This window comes from Coregonus clupeaformis, chromosome 40 (assembly GCF_020615455.1).
Source record: "Coregonus clupeaformis isolate EN_2021a chromosome 40, ASM2061545v1, whole genome shotgun sequence".
In the NCBI taxonomy this organism is placed as follows: domain Eukaryota; kingdom Metazoa; phylum Chordata; class Actinopteri; order Salmoniformes; family Salmonidae; genus Coregonus; species Coregonus clupeaformis.
The window spans coordinates 24,700,524-24,714,699 of NC_059231.1; the positions used below are offsets into that span (position 1 = coordinate 24,700,524).

At 42.1% G+C, this 14,176-nt stretch overlaps 1 protein-coding gene across 2 annotated transcripts in view; it reads left to right on the top strand.

The window, feature by feature from the left end:
• Nucleotides 1-14,176, top strand: part of LOC121571628 (unconventional myosin-XVI-like) — a 167,647-nt gene that overhangs the window by 95,270 nt on the left and 58,201 nt on the right. For both annotated transcript variants that reach the window (XM_041883205.2, XM_041883206.2), the window contains exon 25: nt 2,271-2,458. In XM_041883205.2, the coding sequence (XP_041739139.1) occupies nt 2,271-2,458 (188 nt within the window). The remainder of the gene's footprint in view (nt 1-2,270; nt 2,459-14,176) is intronic.

Genomic DNA, 14,176 nt, shown 5'->3' on the forward strand with positions numbered 1-14,176 from the left:
AGACACAGCATGCTCTTGAATACAGGGTGGGTGTCATGTTTTGGCTGATAAATTAAATCAAATTTTCTAATTTCAAATGGTCCACAAGATGGTTGGAGGTCCACACTTCAAAGAATGTTGGCTTGAGTGGAAATATCCATTGTTTTATATTAAACTGTCAATCTTCCATAGGAAACCTATTGAAATCATCTAAATATAAATACGAAAATAGACATTCCAATTCAAGTTGTCATTCGATGGTGGGTGGACTGGTGGCCATCTTCCTGATAGTAATTAAAACGTAAAAATTCAATTAAATGTCAATGGTGTACCAGTTAAATTGTAGTGGTTTGAAGGGATAGGTCTGTTCCAAAATTATGTTTCTATGATTGAAATGACACCCACCCAGTATTCAAGAGAATGATGTGTCTCAACCGATGACAGGCAAAACACAAACACCTCAGACAATGGAAAATAGGGTCTAAGCTACAACATATGTGAAAATGAGAAAACACTGAGTATACACGTTTTTAGATAATTGACGTTAAAAGTAAAACATTTAATCATTTTTATTAAAAAACTTTTTTTTCAATAAATGATCAAATAGTTTGACAATCCTGTTGGTAATCTTTCAAATGATATCAAACTCAACCATTTATCTTTTAAAGTGATGAAGACATTGATGTCTCACGGTAGGATGGGGTATGCAAAATGGGTCAACTTTGAGCACCTCTACCTTCTGAATGTTTTGGCATTCAGGTCCAAAAAGTCACTTTCTGACCACTTCTACCATGGGCAAACATGTCTGGAAGGGGTGCTGTCAGAAAGTGATTGAATTAATATGGAATGACCCACACACAACCCGTCCAGAGCACTCATCCAAACTCATACACACAGCAAGAGGTCTCTTAATGATGGGTGTGTTGTTAGCAGCAGTAGTGGGTATATAGTCTATTGAGCATGGCCAGATGTGTGCTGGTGTAGTTGTGAGCCAAGCATAGCAGGACACAGGCAGACCTTGTGTAAGAGCCAGGAGCAGCTAGCTTAGCGTCTATAGGGCTAATTACTGTGGTTTGCTGTAATTTACATGATGCGCCTAATCAAGGCTACCCCTTCAGAGTTGGCTTTTGTACCTCTCTCTGTCCCGCTCTCTTGTTTTTGTTCCTTTGTGCACATACGCACAATGTACACACATAAAGACACACATGCACACACATTATGACACACACATACATTCCTGTTTCTCTCCCTTTGGACAGAAACATACATACCCACAAATACTTCCAGCTCAGATAATATGATACAGCCACAGGTGGCCGGTTGCAACTTAATTGGGGAGGACGGGCTCATAGTACTGGCTGGAACGGACTTATGGAATGGTATCGAACACATCAAACACATGGTTTCCATGTGTTTGATACCATTCCATTCACTCCATTATTATTAGTTGTCCTCCCCTCAGCAGCCTCCTGTGGATACATCTCAGCCCATCCTTCCCATCCATTTCCTATATACCAAAGGGTAAAGGTGAGTTCAGACTGAAGGGTGTGTGAGGGCGGGGGCTGAGGATGGGCTGAGCGGTATGTATGGAGATTTCTTTGTGGGCCTCAGTCGTCAGGTGGTGGTGGTGGGGGTTTGGGGGATTGTGATTACATCATTGGAGAGACAATTACCTCTGGAGCCCACAGTCATTACTCCCTACAACCAGTCTAGGACTCTTGTTTAGTTTTCCTTTCAAGAGCTCTCTCTTTCTCTCTCTCTTTCTCTCTGCCTTCTAGCTCTCTCTCTCTCTCTCTCTCTCTCTCTCTCTCTCTCTCTCTCTCTCTCTCTCTCTCTCTCTCTCTCTCTCTCTCTCTCTATCTCTCTCTCTCTCTCTCTCTCTCACCACCACACCACACACTCCCCTCCCACACACACATGCCTCTCTCAAAGATCTCATTGTTTTCGAGGGCTGCTTCATGTGTTCTGTGGCAGCATGCTCAGCCTACTCTCTTATGGAGCTGATTGTTTACATGGCTATTATTGCTCCATTGCCTCCCCCTCACTTCTCCTCTCTTTCCTTCCTTCCCTCCTTCCATCCATCCTTCTCCTCTTAATCCCCTCATGCCTCCTGTCTGCTCCTCTCTCTCTCTCTCTCTCTCTCTCTCTCTCTCTATCTCTCTCCTTCCTTCCTCCTCTCCTGCTCCCACTGATCCTCTCCTCCAATCCACTCTCTCCAATTGTCTTCCTCCCTCTTCCCTCTCCACTCCCTTCCCTCCCTCTCTCTCTCTGTGTGTGATTCCCCTGTACAGCCAGTGAGAGTGTGTTGGTGCAGCAGTTGTTCCAATCCAAGCTGACCCAGACTGGGTCTCTGGTACCGAGCCAGGCCAGGATGGCTCTGAGAGGGCCCAAAGCAGCCCTGCTCCTAAACAGGATGTCATCCCCCACCACCCTGACCCCTGCAGGCTGCGAGCCTCGGAGGTACCTGGACCTCACCAAGGTACTGGACAATGGCTGGTAAACCATATACTGTGTAGCATACCATAGCACATACACTCACCAAGGTACGGCGGACTAAGTGACATAACCATCACCATAGCGAGTCACTCAGAGTGTATGCTATACAGTACATGTCATATGGTACGTTAGCCTCTTCGCTCCGGGAGACCTGAACACAGAACCCAAAAACATTTTCACCAGCCCTCCGATATATCTATTTCCAATAAACATTTCCCATCACCGAAGGTAAATCTATCATCTGGAATGCCTTACCAGTTGGTATGGGTTATTAAATGTATGAAAATAAAAGTTTTCCTGAGTTTACCAAATTCATTCTGTATCTCCCTAAAGGTGCTCTTGCATCTGAGATCACACGGTAATCTCGCATGGCAACTACTACGGAGTATGCGGACTAGGGAGTGCGCTTCAGAAAAGTTTGATATAAAGGTTTATTTTACCGTAGTGCACACATTAAATAACCCCTATCGACTGGTAAGGCATTCCAGATTATAGATTCTCATTCAGCAACAGAAAGGCTGGTAAATATGTTTTTTGGGATACGGGATGTAGCCTTCAGCGACGGGAGCCCAATGTGTACAGGTCTCCGGGAGCAAAGAGGCTTATGTACCATATGACATGTACTGTATAGCATACCATATACAGACATACACTCTGAGTGACTCACTAAGGTACCATAAACAAGAGGGTGATACCCCTAACTCATGAGTCATACCTAAACCACAACCTATCCAAACAGTCAGTATGGTATTTATTTAGTACTTATCATTGTAACTTTTCCAGGTAAAATCAATACGACCTCAATAAAGTACCACAATCAGTGTGGTAATACATCAAAATGAATAAATATAAATGAATTAATACAATTATGTGTTCACCGTCATGATCAATAGAAATGACAAACAGCTCAAAGCATCCCTCATCAGAACGTTCTAAATATTGGCACCCCCCTTATGTTGATTGGTGGTTAAGGGAGGTGAGAATCACCAATGGTGAAAGCAAGCTGTGTCCATATCTGTGACACACTTAGTCGGAAGCTGGGTGTGCTGATTGGAAAAGCAAGGAGTGTGTGTTTGGAAAGAACGTTTCCCAAATTAGGCCACTTCCCACCAGACTGTTAAATATAGACCTCTGGGAATAGCTTTGTTTGTCCTGTACTGCCAGATGATAGAGTACTTCACACACACACACACAGATACACACATATACACTCAAATATGTGGTAAGAGAGTGTCAACATGAATGTTTCTCATGACATTTTAAGGGTTCACAAACCATACACCCCTCTGCTATAAACATTGTGTTCTCACAATTATGCTAGATTTCATAACTTAAGCTAGAACATGGTTTCCCAAACTTGGTCCTGCCTCCCTAGCACAAGACAGATGATTCAAATAACCAACTCATCATCAAGCTTTGATTATTTGAATCAGCTGTGTAGTGCTAGGGCAAAAAAACTAAACGTGGGGGGGCCCAGGGCTAAGTTTGTGAAACCCTGAGCTAGAGGATTTCATAACTTCTGCTAGAGGATTTCACAACTTCTGCTAGAGGATTTCACAACTTCTGCTAGAGAATTTCATAACTTCAACTAGATAATTTCATAACTTCAGCTAGAGGATGGCATAACTTCAGCTATCTCTCTCTCTCTATCTCTCTCTCTCTCTCTCTCTCTCTCAATTCAAAGGGCTTTATTGGCATGGGTGTCACAAACAGGCCGTTGCCTGAACCGTATTGAATGAAACTCAGGACCACGTTGTATCATAGGAAAAGTAAAGGGACACTTAATAAAGCTTCTTACATGGCCCTCAGGCTGGAAATAACAAACAAACAAATCATGGTACGGATGGCAATATATCACGGACACACCCTCTCACATGTTCTCCCAGCCCCAGAACCCACGAGACATTAAGCCCCACCCCATAGCACCCAAATAAATACACCTCCCCTCTGTCACAGGTGCAGCTCATCACCTGTGATCAGAGATAAAAGGAGGAGAGGAGAGAGAGGGAGCAAAAATAACAAAATGATAGTGCAACAAAATGACATCACCTACTCTCATTCACACAACTACTTAAGAATAATGGATCAGGGTGTAATGATGAAAGTATGCATATAACTAAGTTGATGAAATATGGACAACGACACTGGACAGTATATCAAAGGACAAACACATCCATATTTCCACTCTCTCATACTTATCCCTCCCATCTAGACAGAGATGGCAGGCATCCCGTGAAGACCTCCCTTCATAATGGGAAACATATGTTTACATTACAAAGCAAGTCACAGACTACAAAAGGAAAACCAGCCACGTCGCCGACACTGACGTCTCGCTTCCAGACAAGCTAAACACCTTCTTCGCCCGCTTTGAGGATAACACAATGCCACTGTCGAGGCCCACTACCAAGGACTGTGGCCTCTCCTTCTCCGTGGCCGACGTGATTAAGACATTTAAGCATGTTAACCCCCGCAAGGCTGCCGGCCCAGACGGCATCCCTAGCCGCGTCCTCAGAGCATGCGCAGACCAGCTGGCTGGTGTGTTTATGGACATATTCAATCTCTCCCTTTCCCAGTCTGCTGTTCCCACATGCTTCAAGATGGCCACCATTGTTCCTGTACCCAAGAAAGTAAAGGTAACTGAACATCATGAAGTGCTTTGAGAGACTAGTCAAGGATAATATGACCTCTACCTTACCTGTCACCCTAGACCAAGCTCATCATCAAGCTCGAGGCCCTGGGTCTGAACCCCGCCCTGTGCAACTGGGTCCTGGACTTCCTGATGGGCCGCCCCCAGGTGGTGAAGGTAGGAAACAACATCTCCACTTCGCTGATTCTCAACACTGGGGCCCCACAAGGATGCGTGCTCAGCCCCCTCCTATACTCCCTGTTCACCCATGACTGTGTGGCAAAGCACGCCTCCAACTCAATCATCAGTTTGCAGACGACACAACAGTAATAGGCTTGATTACCAACAATGACGAGACCGCCTACAGGGAGGAGGTGAGGGCTCTGGCAGTGTGGTGCCAGGAAAATAACCTCTCACTCAACATCAACAAAACAAAGGAGATGATCGTGGACTTCAGGAAACAGCAGAGGGTGCACCCCCCTATCCACAGACAGGACCACAGTGGAGAAGGTTGAAAGCTTCAAGTTCCTTGGCGTACACATCACCGACAAACTGAAATGGTCCACCCACGCAGACAGTGTGGTGAAGTCGGGGCGGCAGGTAGCTTAGTGGTTAAGAGCGTTGTGCCAGTAACCGAAAGGTCGCTGGTTCTAATCCCCGAGCCGACTAGGTGAAAAATCTGTCGATGTGCCCTTGAGCAAGGCACTTAACCCTAATTGCTCCTGTAAGTCGCTCTGGATAAGAGCGTCTGCTAAATGACAAAATATATATATATATATATATATATATATAAAAATATATATATATATATAAAAAAATATATAAAAAATAAAAGAAAAAAGAAGGTGCAACAGAGCCTCTTCAACCTCAGGAGGCTGAAGAAATTTGGTTTGGCACCTAAAACCCTCACAAACTTTTACAGATGCACAATTGAGAGCATCCTGTCGGTCTGTATCACCACCTGGTATGGCAACTGCACCGCCCGCAACCGCAGGGCTCTCCAGAGGGTAGTGCGGTCTGCCGAACACATTATCGGGGGTAAACTACCCGCCCTCCAAGACACATACAGCAGCCGATGTCACAGGAAGGCCAAAAAGATAATCAAGGACATCAGCCACCCGAGCCACTGCTTGTTCACCCCGCTATCATCCAGAAGGTGAGGTCAGTACAGGTGCATCAAAGCTGGGACCGAGAGAATGAAAAACAGCTTCTATCTCAATGCCATCAGACTGTTAAATAGCCATCACTAGCACATTAGAGGCTGCTGCTGCCTATTGAAATCACTGGCCACTTTAAGAAATGGAACACTAGTCACTTTAATAATGTTTACAGTCACTTTAATAATGTTTACATATCTTGCACTACTCATCTCATATGTACATACTGCATTCTATTCTATGACATTCTACTGTATCTTGTCCATGCCGCTCTGTCATTGCTTGTCCATATATATATATTTTCTTTAAATTCCAATCCTTACTAATTTTGTGTGTATTAGGTATATGTTGTGAAATTGTTAGATATTACTTGTTAGATATTACTGCACTGTCGGAGCTAGAAGCACAAGCATTTCACTACACCCGCTATAACATCTGCTAAACACGTGTATGTGACAAATAACATTGGATTTGATTTTATTTGAAGTGAAATAGACAATATACAAAAGGGAAATAAACAAGTGAAATAAACAATCAGAAGATAAAAGTAAACATTACAGTCACAGAAGTTTTATAAGAATATATACATTTCAAATGTTATATTATTGGCTATGTAAAGTGTTGTAACAATGTGCAAATAGTTGAAGTATGAAAGGGAAAATAAATAAACAGATAAATGTAGGTTTTATTTACAATGGGGTTTGTTTCCACTGGTTACCCTTTTCTTGTGGCAACAGGTAACATATCTTGCTGCTGTGGTGGTACATTGTGGTATTTCACCAAATAGATAGGGGAGTTTATCAAGATTGGATTTGTTTCAAATTCTTTGTGGGTCTGTGTAATCTCAGGAAAATACAGTACCTTCAGGAAGTATTCACACACCTTTACTTTTTCCACATTTTGTTGTGTTACGGCCTGAATTTAAAATGGAATACATTGAGATTTTTTTGTCACTGGCCTACACACAATAACACATAATGTCAAAGCGGAATTATGTTTTTCAATTTTTTAAACAAATTAATTACAAATGAAAAGCAGTATTCAGTGAATAAGTATCCAACCCCTTTTTTATGGCAAACCTAAATAAGTTCAGGAGTAAAAATGTGCTTAACAATTCACATAATAAGTTGCATGGACTCACTCTGTGTGCAATAATAGTGTTTAACATGATTTTTGAATGACTACCTCATCTCTGTACCCAATACATACAATTATCTGTAAGGTCCCTCAGTTGAGCAGTGAATTTCAAAAAACAGATTAAACCACAAAGACCAGGGAGGTTTTCCAATGCCTCGCAAAGAAGGGCACCTATCGCTAGATGGGTAAAATAAAAAAAGCAGACATTGAATATCCCTTTGAGCATGGTGAAGTTATTAATTACACTTTGGATGGTATATCAATACACCCAGTCACTACAAAGACACAGGTGTCCTTCCTAACTCAGTTGCCTGAGAGGAAGGAAAAAGCTTAGGGATTTCACCATGAGGCCAATGGTGACTTTAAAACCGTTAGAGAGTTTAATGGCTGTGATAGGAGAAAACTGAGGATGAATCAACAACCTTGTAGTTACAGTGGGGGAAAAAAGTATTTAGTCAGCCACCAATTGTGCTAGTTCTCCCACTTAAAAAGATGAGAGAGGCCTGTAATTTTCATCATAGGTACACGTCAACTATGACAGACAAAATGAGATATTTTTTTTCCCAGAAAATCACATTGTAGGATTTTTAATGAATTTATTTGCAAATTATGGTGAAAAATAAGTATTTGGTCAATAACAAAAGTTTCTCAATACTTTGTTATATACCCTTTGTTGGCAATGACACAGGTCAAACGTTTTCTGTAAGTCTTCACAAGGTTTTCACACACTGTTGCTGGTATTTTGGCCCATTCCTCCATGCAGATCTCCTCTAGAGCAGTGATGTTTTGGGGCTGTCGCTGGGCAACACAGACTTTCAACTCCCTCCAAAGATTTTCTATGGTGTTGAGATCTGGAGACTGGCTAGGCCACTCCAGGACCTTGAAATGCTTCTTACGAAGCCACTCCTTCGTTGCCCGGGCGGTGTGTTTGGAATCATTGTCATGCTGAAAGACCCAGCCACGTTTCATCTTCAATGCCCTTGCTGATGGAAGGAGGTTTTCACTCAAAATCTCACGATACATGGCCCCATTCATTCTTTCCTTTACACGGATCAGTCGTCCTGGTCCCTTTGCAGAAAAACAGCCCCAAAGCATGATGTTTCCACCCCCATGCTTCACAGTAGGTATGGTGTTCTTTGGATGCAACTCAGCATTCATTGTCCTCCAAACACGACGAGTTGAGTTTTTACCAAAAAGTTCTATTTTGGTTTCATCTGACCATATGACATTCTCCCAATCCTCTTCTGGATCATCCAAATGCACTCTAGCAAACTTCAGACGGGCCTGGACATGTACTGGCTTAAGCAGGGGGACACATCTGGCACTGCAGGATTTGAGTCCCTGGCGGCGTAATGTGTTACTGATGGTAGGCTTTGTTACTTTGGTCCCAGCTCTCTGCAGGTCATTCACTAGGTCCCCCTGTGTGGTTCTGGGATTTTTGCTCACCGTTCTTGTGATAATTTTGACCCCACGGGGTGAGATCTTGCGTGGAGCCCCAGATCGAGGGAGATTATCAGTGGTTTTGTATGTCTTCCATTTCCTAATAATTGCTCCCACAGTTGATTTCTTCAAACCAAGCTGCTTACCTATTGCAGATTCAGTCTTCCCAGCCTGGTGCAGGTCTACAATTTTGTTTCTGGTGTCCTTTGACAGCTCTTTGGTCTTGGCCATAGTGGAGTTTGGAGTGTGACTGTTTGAGGTTGTGGACAGGTGTCTTTTATACTGATAACAAGTTCAAACAGGTGCCATTAATACAGGTAACGAGTGGAGGACAGAGGAGCCTCTTAAAGAAGAAGTTACAGGTCTGTGAGAGCCAGAAATCTTGCTTGTTTGTAGGTGACCAAATACTTATTTTCCAATATAATTTGCAAATAAATTCATTAAAAATCCTACAATGTGATTTTCTGGGGAAAAAAATCTAATTTTGTCTCTCTCATATTTTTAAGTGGGAGAACATGCACAATTGGTGGCTGACTAAATACTTTTTTTTCCCCACTGTATATCAGAACACTAACTGAATTGACAGAGTGAAAAGAAGGAAGCCTGTACAGAATAAAACATATTCCAAAACATGCATCCTGTTTGCAACAAGGCACTAAAGTAATACTGCAAAAAATGTGGCAAAGCAATTAACTTTTTGTCCTGAAAACAAAGTGTTATGTTTGGGGAAAATCCAATACAACACATTACTGAGTACCACTCTCCATATTTTCAAGCATAGTGATGGATGCATCATGTTATGGGTATGCTTGTAATCGTTAAGGACTGGGAAGTTTTTCACAATAAAAAAGAAACGGAATGGAGCTAAGCACAGGCAAAATTCTAGAGGAAAACTTGGTTCAGTCTGCTTTCCACCAGACACTGGGAGATGAATTCACCTTTCAGCAGGACAATCATCTAAAACACTAGGCCAAATCTACACAGGAGTTGCTTACCACGAAGACAGTGAATGTTCCTGAGTGTCCGAGTTACTGTTTTGACTTAATCTACTTGAAAATCTATTTCAAGACCTGAAAATGGTTGTCTAGCAATGAACAACCAATTTGACAGACCTTGAAGAATTTTGAAAAGAATAATGGGCAAATGTTGGACAATCCAGGTGTGGAAAGCTCTTAGAAATTTACCCAGAAAGACTCACAGCTATAATCGCTGCCAAATGTGCTTTTACAAAGTATTGACTCAGGGCTGTGAATACTTATGTACATTTTATATTTAAGTATTTCATTTTCAATAAATTTGAACATTTTATTTTCACTTTGTCATTATGGGACATTGTGTGTAGATGGGTGAGAGAAAAAATAAATGTATTCCATTGTGAATTCAGGCTGTAACACAATAAAATGTGGAATAAGTCCAGGAGTGTGAATACTTTCTGAAGGCACTGTATGTGTCTCTAATATGGTCATACATTTGGCAGGAGGTTAGGAAGTGCAGCTCGGTTTCCACCTCATTTTGTGGGCAGTGGGCGCATAGCCTGTCTTCTCTTGAGAGCCAGGTCTACCTATGGTGGCCTCTCTCGATAGCAAGGCCATGCTCACGGTGTCTGTACATAGTCAAAGCTTTCCTTAATATTGGGTCAGTCACAAGGGTCTGGTATTCTGCTACTCTGCATTTTCTTTTTAGGGCCAAATAACATTCCAGTTTGCTCTTTTTTGGGGGGATTCTTTCCAATGTGTCAAGTAATTATATTTTTGTTTTCTCATGATTTGGTTGTGTCGATTTGTGTTGCTATCCTGGGGCTCTGTGGGGTCTGTTTGTGTTTGTACCAGCTGGCTAAGGGGACTCTTTTCCAGGTCCATATCTCTGTAGGTGAGGGCTTTGTTATGGAAGGTTTGAGAATCACTTCCTTTAATGTGGTTGTAGAATTTAATTGCTCTTTTCTGTATTTTGATAATTAGTGGAAATCATCCTAATTCTGCTCTGCATGCATTTATTGGTGTTTTACATTGTACACAGAGGATGTTTTTGCAAAATTATGCATGCAGAGGCTCAATTTGGTGTTTGTCCCATTTTGTGAATGCTTGGTTGGTGAGTGTACCTCACAACCACAGAGGGCAATGGGTTCTATAACTGATTCAAGTATTTTTAGCCAGATCCTAATTTGGATGTCAAATTGTATGTTCCTTTTGATTGCATGGAAGGCCCTTCTTGCCTTGTCTCTCAGATCATTCACAGCTTTGTGGAAGTTACCTGTGGTGCTGATGTTTAGGCCGAGGTAGGTATAATTTTTTTGTGTGCTCTAGGGCAACAGTGTCTAGGTGGAATTTGCATTTGTGGTCCTGGCAACTGGACCTTTTTTGGAACACAATTTTTTGTTTTACTGAGATGAACTGTCAGGGCCCAAGTCTGACAGAATCTGTGCAGAAAATCTAGGTGCTGCTGTAGGCCCTCCTTGGTTGGGGACAGAAGCACAATATCATCTGCAAACAGTAAATATTTGACTTCAGAGTCTAGTAGGGTGAGGCCGGGTGCTTCAGACTGTTCTAGAGTCCTCACCAATTTGTTAATATAAATGTTGAAGAGGGTGGGGCTCAAGCTACATCCCTGTCTCACCCCATGGCTTTGAGGAAAGAAAACTGTGTGTTTCTTGCCAATTTTAACTGCACACTTGTTGTTTGTGTAATGTTGTATGCTTTCCCCCCTACACCGCTTTCCATCAATTTGATTACAGGACACTCATGCCAAATTGAGTCAAAAGCTTTTTTGAAATCAACAAAGCATGAGAAAACTTTGCTTTTGTGTTGGATGTTTGCCAATAAGGGTGTGCATGGTGAATACGTGGTCTGTCATATGGTAATTTGGTAAAAAGCCAATTTGACATTTGCTCAGGACAATGATTTCACTAAGGAAATGTAGGAGTTTGCTGTTAATGATAATGCAGAGGATTTTCCCAAGGCTGCTGTTGACGCATATCCCATGGTAGGTATTGGGGTCGATTTTGTCTCCACTTTTGTGGATTGGGGTGATCAGTTCTTGGTTCCAAGTATTTTGGAAGATGCCAGAGCTGAGGATGATGTTCAAGAGTATAAGTTCAGCCAATTGGAATTTGTGGTATGTATATCTTATAATTTAAGATACCATCAACACCACAGGCCTTTTTGGGTTGAAGGGTTTGTATTTTGTCCTGTAGTTTATTCAATGTATTTGGAGAATCCAGTGGGTTCCAGTACACTTTAATAGCTGACTCTAATATTTCTAATTGATCATGAACAGTGGGGAGAACAAGTATTTGATACACTGCCGATTTTGCAGGTTTTCCTACTTACAAAGCATGTAGAGGTCTGTCATTTTTATCATAGGTACACTTTAACTGTGAGAGACAGAATCTAAAAAATCCAGAAAATCACATTGTATGATTTTTAAGTAATTCATTTGCATTTTATTGCATGACATAAATATTTGATCACCTACCAACCAGTAAGAATTTCGGCTCTCACAGACCTGTTAGTTTTTCTTTAAGAAGCCCTCCTGTCTCCACTCATTACCTGTATTAACTGTACCTGTTTGAACTCGTTACCTGTATAAAAGACACCTGTCCACACACTCAATCAAACAGACTCCAATCACTCCACAATGGCCAAGACCAGAGAGCTGTGTAAGGACATCAGGGATAAAATTGTAGACCTGCACAAGGCTGGGATGGGCTACAGGACAATAGGCAAGCAGCTTGGTGATAAGGCAACAACTGTTGGCGCAATTATTAGAAAATGGAAGAAGTTCAAGATGACGTCAATCACTCTCGGTCTGGGGCTCCATGCAAGATCTCACCTTGTGGGGCATCAATGATCATGAGGAAGGTGAGGGATCAGCCCAGAACTACATGGCAGGACCTGGTCAATGACCTGAAGAGAGCTGGGACCACAGTCTCAAAGAAAACCATTAGTAACACACTACGCCGTCATGGATTAAAATCCTGCAGCGCACGCAAGGACCCCTGCTCAAGCCAGCGCATGTCCAGGCCCGTCTGAAGTTTACCAATGACCATCTGGATGATCCAGAGGAGGAATGGGAGAAGGTCATGTGGTCTGATGAGACAAAAATAGAGCTTTTTGGTCTAAACTCCACTCGCCGTGTTTGGAGGAAGAAGAAGGATGAGTACAACCCCAAGAACACCATCCCAACCGTGAAGCATAGAGGTGGGAACATCATTCTTTGGGGATGCTTTTCTGCAAAGGGGACAGGACGACTGCACCGTATTGAGGGGAGGATGGATGGGGCCATGTATCGCGAGATCTTGGCCAACAACCTCCTTCCCTCAGTAAGAGTATTGAAGATGGGTCGTGGCTGGGTCTTCCAGCATGACAACGACCCGAAACACACAGCCAGGGCAACTAAGGAGTTGCTCCGTAAGAAGCATCTCAAGGTCCTGGAGTGGCCTAGCCAGTCTCCAGACCTGAACCCAATAGAAAATCTTTGGAGGGAGCTGAAAGTCCGTATTGCCCAGCGACAGCCCGGAAACCTGAAGGATCTGGAGGTCTGTATGGAGGAGTGGGCCAAAATCCCTGCTGCAGTGTGTGCAAACCTGGTCAAGACCTACAGTAAACGTATGATCTCTTTAATTGCAAACAAAGGTTTCTGTACCAAATATTAAGTTCTGCTTTTCTGATGTATCAAATACTTATGTCATGCAATAAAATGCAAATTAATTACTTTAAAATCATACAATGTGATTTTCTGGATTTTTGTTTTAGATTCCGTCTCTCACAGTTGAAGTGTACTTATGATAAAAATGACAGACCTCTACATGCTTTGTAAGTTGGAAAACCTGCAAAATTGGCAGTGTATCAAATACTTGTTCTCCCCACTGTATATTTTTTTGCTGTTTGTTCTTTGTTATAGGGCCAAATATATTGGAGAAGTAGTTTATCCATACATCTCCATTTTGGATAGATAGCTATTCATGTTGTTGTTTAGTGTGTTCCAATTTTCCCAGAAGTGGTTAGAATCTATGGATTATTCAATTACATTGAGCTGATTTCTGACGTGCTGTTCTTTATTTTTCCTAATTTTATTTCTGCACTCTTTTAGTGTTTCACCATAGTGAAGGCGTAGGCTCAGTTTTTCTCGGTCTCTGTGTTGTTGGTTGAATAGGCTCCTCAATTTCTTTCTTAGGTTTTTGCATTCTTCATCAAACAATTTTTCATTGTTGTTAATTTTCTCTGATTGAAATGTTTAGATTTGATAAGGGAAGCAGAGAGGTCAAATATACTGTTAAGGCTTTCTACTGCCAAGTTTATATCTTCACTATTGCAGTGAAACGTTTTGTCCAGAAAGTTGTCTT